The 8,453-nt window shown below is 38.7% G+C and overlaps 1 protein-coding gene across 1 annotated transcript in view; it reads right to left on the reverse strand.

The window, feature by feature from the left end:
* Nucleotides 1-7,781, reverse strand: part of nfat5b (nuclear factor of activated T cells 5b) — a 57,809-nt gene extending 50,028 nt beyond the window's left edge. Inside the window, exon 1 of the mRNA XM_057833083.1 lies at nucleotides 7,523-7,781. Coding sequence (XP_057689066.1) covers nucleotides 7,523-7,595 — 73 coding nt within the window. The 5' untranslated portion in view covers nucleotides 7,596-7,781. The remainder of the gene's footprint in view (nucleotides 1-7,522) is intronic.
* Between the last annotated feature and the right edge of the window lie 672 nt (nucleotides 7,782-8,453).

An 8,453-nucleotide genomic window follows, 5' to 3' on the forward strand; every position in this document is an offset into this window, starting at 1 on the left:
GTAGTATGAAAAAAATTTTTTTTTTGAATAATTCCATAGTAAGTTTTGATTTATAGTATGTACATGACTCTGCGAGTGACCTGAACAAGAAAGAATTGCTTCCTTTTGTTTTCCCTAATGCAGAAGTCAAATTATCATGTTTTAACATGAAAATCATCACATTAAAATGTAAGATTTAGCACTGGTGAAATTTATCACTTTGTAATGTGATACTGGTTTCTTTTCTAGCTATACAGCGCTAAACATCTGTACAGAAATCCTACTACGGTAATTTCTTCTGTTTACAGTTCTGTTTACGTCAGCAGGCTGTGGAATACTGATAATTGTATAAGTGTTGATAAAAACTTGAAAAAGTGACATCTATTTATTTTTGTTAAAAGAAATTTTGATTGACTATAGCAATAAAGCATGAATTGAGCCTTCACTTTTATTGCTCAGTCTTCACAGTGCAACTGATGGGAATATTGGCTTCAATTGTAGCAAAGGCATGCACGTCTGACAAATCAACTCCAGCCTCTCATCTGCCAATGGGAAGACCCATGATGGCCAAGCTTGCCCTCTCTTAATATCTAATGACGTCAGATGTGTCTCACTGCAGAGAGAAACGTTAGCATGAGATGTTAGATCTCACAGGTGACCTGAGTTTTTCGCAGCCAATTGACAAATCCAATGTCATGCGATAGGAAGCCTGATTTGAGTAAGAAAGATTCAAAATGTCTATGCTGGCCTACTCCAAAGACATAAAACTGCTCAACAGACCTCGAACCTTGAAATGGATTCAACACATTAAACGCAGAGAGACAGCTTGCTTTAAAGCAACACTTTCCATGAAAACTAATTATGTTCAAAGGAAAATAATTTGATTAAGTGCTGAAACAACTTCTCGCAAACATCATGCAGCTGGAGAGATAGAGAAAATGGGCAACACTCAAGGCGCAATCACTGACCACCAGCTAAAATTGAAGTCTGGAGCTTGCTATAAAAAAGCCGTATAAGATTGGACACACTTGGGCAGGAACCTCAACATTTGAAATGTTGTATAATTTTAAAACCACTTCAAGTTTCCCGGAAAAATATCCCTAAAGAAGCAGATACCCTTTGTTTAACAATTGTATGACAGATAATGTTGAAAACCAAGATGCATGAGGCCTTTTATGACAGCCTTTTCCTCATTCATCATTAAAAGTTACAGGTGTTTTGCTGTTTTGAGTAACTATTTTTGGTAAAGAAAAATATGACTTGGGGTCTACTTAGGCACTGGGCATCACATTTTGGGTTGTGTAGTCCATAATAATATTTGGTATACAAGTGTGTCCTATAAGGCTAAAATAAGATGTGCACATATGTGGACGCCACGTCTGAATAAACCCTTTCATGCACGAATTATTACTTTTTTGGAGGCAGCCATTGATAGCGCTAGTCCATAATGACTGCCAGTCAAAATGGATTCAAGCGACATCAACGGCATTGATAGATGAGCATTCACGGCCAATGCTCCAAGGTTAAACAAATTGGACGTCAATCGTGGTCAATACCACACAATGAGTTAAATACTAGCGGGAAAAAAATTACTTAAAAGTTTTATTTGGGACCTTAACTAGAGTGCATTTTGATGTTTTTAAATGCATTTTTAATTTAATTAATTCAGCTTTTATTAAGATTGTATTCATATAGGGGCTGATTTATAATTATATAAAAATAGTATTAAAAACAAAATTAGAATTAATAATTTAAAAAATATATAATTATAATAACTGCTAATATTTAAGTTTTTTTTAAATGACCTAAAATAATCACCTCAACTTTACTCGTTTTAAAAATGTTGCTGTCCCAACGTGCCGCCTTCATAATGTGAATTATTTTTAAACAAGAATAACAAGAATAACATAGAAAAATACTTCTACGTCTTTATGAAACGGTTCATTGAGTGTGTCCATTTAAATCTGCTCAAACAGCTGAAAAGAGCCCCTCATTTACACAATGAGTTGCCACAGCGCACTACCACTAATGTTTAACAAGCCAAACGATGCTTGACACATTCGGCCCCTTTGATGTTAGAGCCTGCTCTCAGACGGAAACGCCTTACGTCAAATAGACAACAATATCCTCTGTGCAGTTTTTTCAATGTGTAAAGTCACGCAGTTTTCATTGTCAGCAGCATCTACAAAGTTTTAAACATGTTACTATTCCAATGTGCCGCCTTCATAATGTAAATTATTTTTAAACAAGAATAAAATAGAAAAATGCTTGTCTTTATTACATGCTTCATTGAGTGAATCCACTCAAATCCGCTTACGCTGCTGAGAACAGCCTCTCACTTATTTATTCTCACAATAAATTGCCACAGCACACTACCTGCTAGTGTTTAACAAGCTAAATGATGATTGACACATTCAGCCCCTTTGATGGTAAAGCTACCAAGCTTCTCCGGCAAGATCAAAGCAATCCCCCCTGTCAATCATCGTTAACTTTAAATGGCTAACTCCAGGTCACTGCTGACCATGAAAAGCAGCAGGAGGGAGAGTGAGAGGCTGTACGAGCTTAAAGCAGAGAAACATAAATATATTTTTTTTAATTAAAAAACAGTTTTCACCTGATTCTGGTCCTCTGAAAAATGGCGCGATCGGCCGATTTCCGATCACGTGCTCAGATCGGGACATCCCTAATTGTTAATTTCAGAGTATTTAACTCGTTGCCTTCCAATGACAACAATAGACGTCTAATTCATTTAAACCGGGAGGACTCGTTATGAATGCTCATCGTTCCGTGCCATTGACGGCACTACGTGTCCAATCTATTCTGACTAGGAGTTTGACAGCAAACTGATTGGACGTATAGCGCCGTCAATGGCAGCCACTGAGTTGAATAATTGCCCTTTAAAGGGTTAACATTAGGCCTGAACGATATTGGAAAAAAACTATCATTGAGATTTTTGGGGAGTTCGGGATATTATATTGCGATATTAAAACGAGAAAATTTTCACCAAATAACTTGAATAGCTCCGTTCGGGATAGCTGCACAGTTGACAAAAACAGTTTGGTCGCGCTGCCTAGCAGGAGGGAGAGTGAGACACCGTGGTGCTATACGAGCATGAAGCAGAAAAACATGAATGTATGTTGTTTTTAAAGAAAAACCCGATCCTTTTCACCCAATTCCGATGCTCTGAAAAATGGCGCCATCGGCCCTAATTTTTATAACTCAGTTTAATCCAAGATCTGCACACTTGCCGCGTTCATGAAGTAAAACAAGTTTAAATGTTGAAAAAAAAAATGTACATCCTGCGATGTGACTATTGCGCATGCGCACATTGCGATGTTCAAACATTATATTGTGCAGGCTTAGTTAACATGGTTACATTTTTTGTGTCTGTGAAAATATTTTGAAAGCATCAAATTAATAGTATTAACATCGGCCAAATTGACCGTCTCCGACCTTTTGAGTTTCTTTTGTATTGCACACAGTGTCAAAGTGTGTCCACAGCAGGTTAAACCACTCGCAAACTGAATTGTGCGGTCGAAACAAAGTCACAAGTGTGTAGTAAATACCAGAGCAGGTGATATTTTGACCTGAACCAGATTTGTCTTTTTACTAGGGTTTGTTTAAAGTCAATGATTAAATCAATGAAATTCAAAAGAAGATAGTGAGTATGAAAAAGCAAATCATTTGACTGAAAGACAAATCCTAGTGTTGTGTGTCGGGATATTGAAAAGTACATTGTCATTTAATGAAATAAATAAATAACATGAAGAACTCAGCAGCTGAGTTCAACATTGAGAACAGTGAGTGTGCAGGGGACCGTTTAGTAATGTGTGCAATTAATATTTCTGAAACTAAATTCAGATGACAGCTTTTTAGAAATACTAGGTTTTTGGAGCACACGAGGCCTGGTCTGATGTTTTATCCCAATTAGTGTTGTTTGTATTTTTTTTGTTTTTTGTTTTTTTTTGCCATCGTCAGATATCAAAACTTTTCTAGGAAATCAAGTATTTTCAAGCACATGTCCCTCAGTTTGCTTAACAGAGCAGAGTCAATATTAATACAGCAATTTAAGCCTGGGTTTGCACACGCACCGCACAGCCAGTTCTTTAATGATTGACCAGCCTTTGGTTGGGTGTCAATAAGGAAAAAACTATTTAAGAGATAGTTGCCTTTGCAATTGAGAACTTCCTTCGTTCTCATTTACTGGAGGAGACACAATGTCCATTAACCTGACGGGATGTTGCATGGGTGCCATTGCAAGAATATTTGCTATCGAGCTTAATCAATCATGTACAAGTGTATTCTTTGTTATGATAAGAAGGATAACCACAATTTACTACAGAGAAAAGACAATTACTGTACTACAAATTATTAATAATTTTTTTAAAAAGTATGTGGCTATTGTTGTTCTCCACTTGGGTCTTAATCCTCGCATTCTGCACTAAACAGACCCTTTCCCAAGAATTTGAAAAAAAATATCAAATGAAAGAATATAATGAAAAAGTTGAATGATTATGGATCTTCTGTACATCAAAAGTACCATGATTGGCATTTTTTAAAGAAAAATATTTAATCTTTTGGTAAGGGTCTGTATGTGTGAATGAATGTAGATAGTTTGCTGTTGTCAGCCCTGGTTAGCAGTGGGGTTTTTTTTGTCAATATTTTCTGAAATGATACTTTAAAAATTTCTATTGGTGATCATAGACGTGCTGTTGTGGTAATTTAGGGGCAGTTTACATGGTGACGCTCCAAGAATATGACACATTTCATGTTTGCATCTACATGGCTCCGTCTTGGGGCCGTCACCATTCGAACAAGGTCACAATTCCAGGCGAAAATTATGTAGTATTAATGCCAGGCCCTAGGGGGCAATGCAGTTTTACAAGGTGAAAGTTAAAGACGCACTTCCTTGACAACAAACTTCTCAGCCCGGAAGACAACATACCTGCCCACTCGACGCAATAGCGTCCATTCGTTTTTTTCTTTTGCTTTAAAAGGCACAAAAATGGGAAGATAAAATATATTTAAATTAAAAATATAAAAAACAGTAAATGAAAACCGACGATCCACCATGTTTGCCGTTTTGAATGTTTAGTAGCAGCAACTGCGCGTGCCCAAAGTGACGTATGCGAGTCCTGAGGTCATCGGAGCGAGAGCGTTCTATTCATATGGTTACGGAGCAATCCCCGCAATCGAATTGTTCCGCTTTGGAGGCCGGAATCAAAAGTTCTTTGTTGCATCCGTTTTCGCCATCACCGTGTAAAGGTGAAGCCATTCCGCAAGACAATTGTTGCGTCTTGGTGATGCAGTGTCACCATATAAACGGACCCTGAGTTGTTGCCCCAAAGTCCAAACTACTTCCAGTTTCAAATTCAGTTTTTTTTAGCTCATTCATATCATCTTGAGTAGGGATGTCTCTGATCCGATTACGTGATCAGAAATGGGGTCGATCGGGCCATTTTTCAAAGGATCTGAATCGAGTGAAAAGGATCGGGTTTTAAATTTTAATTTTTTTTATTTTTTAAGGGCCAAAAGGTAACAAAATAATCCCCCCAAAAATGGCATTGCCAAAAGAAAAAATAAATATATGTTTTATATTCCGCAACACTCTCGTAAAAAGCAGAAGAAAAAGTACTGTAAACTGTACAGTATTATAACATGTTTGGAAAAATCAGATCAGATCAGGACGCTGTATCGGCAGATTCGCAGAATCAGATGACTCGGACTCGTGTGCAAAAATATGTGATGGGCACATCCCTAGCAATTTTCGAATTCTGATAATGCCTACATTCTAAAGTTCCATACTTTTCCCACAGTAAAATCCTTAAATTTCATGATAATTAAGAGTTATTTGCCTCCTCCTTTTTCCAAATTATTTGACTATTTCAAAGAGCCACCAAAATAAAATCCTTAAATAAGACATTTTCCAATATAACCTCTACTCACATTACTAGCCAAAAAGTGCCACATTATACAATTTGACAGTTAAAATTCTTCAACATTTAAATACAATGTCAGCTCTTCAGCATTCACAGAAAATTTCTCCATAGATTGCATTCTATAGGTTGATTTGTTTTTTTTAATGTGAACATGTTCCGACATGTCCAGACAGACTTTGCGATGTTCAGAAAGCTGTTGAAGTGTGGAGCTGTCCTTGTACTAAACAGTGACTGTCATTGACGGCGATAGATGTCTTATCTATTTAAGAGAGCGGGCAATGGATTTTTTTCAGTGCCTTTGACGGCAATAGTCATCATACATTTAAACTAGGTATGGCTACCAGCAAATCATTGCTGCCAACCCTTCTAGTTAAAATGGATTAGATTTCAATCATCAATCAATCAATCAATCAATCATTGTCAATGGAACCCCCACGAGTGGGAATCAATGTTACCCCTACTGAGGCAAAACTGTGCACTAAATTGAAGACTAGGCTGGGTTTTTCTTTTGTTTGTTTGTTTTGTTTTTGCTCGTCTTGTTTGAGTGCCGGCAAGGCCAACAAAAAAACAACCAACAAAAACGCACCCACACACACGAAACAGCTCAGTGGTCACCAGCTTACTTTTTGGGTAGGGTTGTACTTCACTAGTTGTTCTAGTATTCATTCATTCATATTCCAATCCACTTATCCTCACGAGGGTCGCAGAGGCGCTGAACGCTATCCAGTAGGTGGGGTACACCTTCAATTGGTTGCCAGCCAATCGCAGTAATTGCTCTAGTACTGTACAGAAATTTCATAAACTAGTGGGGGGTGGGGGAGGGCATCACAGTAGGTAACAGTTGACTGACTAGTGTACCCTAGGTATTTTATAGGGTGTTGAACTGTCTTACTGGTAACAAAAAAAAGTGCTTGAGTACATGAGGTTGAAATTATATTAGTAGGCTACTATATTAGTAGGTCAAAACTTTGTGGTGCTAGTAATACCAGTGAAGTGCTAGTTGTTAATGAGTAGCATAAACTCATAGACTGGCATAAACGGCGATAGACGTCCAATTCAATTAGACTATGGCTGCCGTACCTCACAGTCAAATTAGATTGGATGTCTATCGCCGTCAAAGCAGTGAAACGTTCATTCATTGCTAGCCATGACAGTTGAAATGGATTTGATGTTTATCACGGTCAATGACAGTGAATGAGTTGATAGCAAACAGTGTTCAACTTGTAGAACAACTAAATGACATGTGAGGCAAAACTGTGCATTCAATCAGTAGCACACAGTTGTCAAGTACTGGACTGTTTGCTCCACTAGTAGAAATAAGTAGCTTAAGATTCAAAGGTTGACAAAGTGTAAATGTCGCACTTGAATTTTGAGACTTGCTGCATGCATCCTGGAACTTGTTTAGGCCCTCATGTCGAGCACACGTTTATGTTTATGGGTCAACTCGTGTACAACACCAATTAGTTTTCAGTCAAATAAAACAAAACTTGTCTGACCGGTGGGGCTTCTTCTTGTGGAGAAGGTCTCTCCACCTCAGGTGTCATACGAGGTAGATAGCTCAAGACAAAAGTCAACATTTAGCGACACAAGTGAGTGGTTGTTACCTTTGGAGTGCAAGAAACCGGGCAAATTGAGGTCGAGCTCCCCGCTGAAAAGCGCGACAAAGTCTGAGGGCATCGCAATCCCTCGAGAGGGCGGAAGCCGGGCACTATTTGGCAAAAAACTTGACGTCACCGCTTCGCTTTACACTTAATATTTGGCGTTGGCGAAAAAAAAAATCCAAACTTGTGCCCACTCCGCTGCGCCAACGTCGTTACAACTCGCCGAACGTATGTGTGTTTGTCTACTTTCAACCCGGCTGACACACACACACACCCTCGGCCGCAGCCCGGTCTCCGCCCCTCAGTCCGCCCTTCCCACTTCCAAGGCACCGACGACCCGTGCCAGTGGCACCGGGAACCACGCCCACACAGGTGACGCAATACGTCACACCACGTCTTCGGACACTACAATGGGTACACTTACGCAATCTCATCCGGTGTTACTGTCAAACTTTAGTTTTGAGTCAAGGAAGGCACATTTTGCAAAGATACAAAAATCATTACAGGACTGAAGGGAAATTATTTTGTTACTTGCACCATAGTTACACTACCTATGCTGTACATGTAATGAATATGCCTACCAAATTTCTTTCTGATCCCTCCACGAACTTCGGAGGAGTAGCAATCTTAGTTTACCTGCCAAGAAGAAAAAGAACAAATGAAACGAGTTTGAGACCCTTCTTCTGGCACTTTACCCCATAAAGACCTAGCTTCCAATTATTACATTCTGTGTCATGTAGGCCACAATATTATTAACATTTGGTATCGAAATTGGCCTACAAATTGTCATGTCCTATCAGGGCCATTTGGGGGCCCTAGGCAAAATAATGCAAAGGGGCCCATATTTTTGGCCCACCATTTCATCACAGTGTACTGTGAAACCCATACATGCAATCCAACCCATACGTCCATATTTTGTATATTAATCAGATTT

Source organism: Corythoichthys intestinalis, chromosome 1 (genome assembly GCF_030265065.1).
Source record: "Corythoichthys intestinalis isolate RoL2023-P3 chromosome 1, ASM3026506v1, whole genome shotgun sequence".
Lineage (NCBI taxonomy): Eukaryota > Metazoa > Chordata > Actinopteri > Syngnathiformes > Syngnathidae > Corythoichthys > Corythoichthys intestinalis.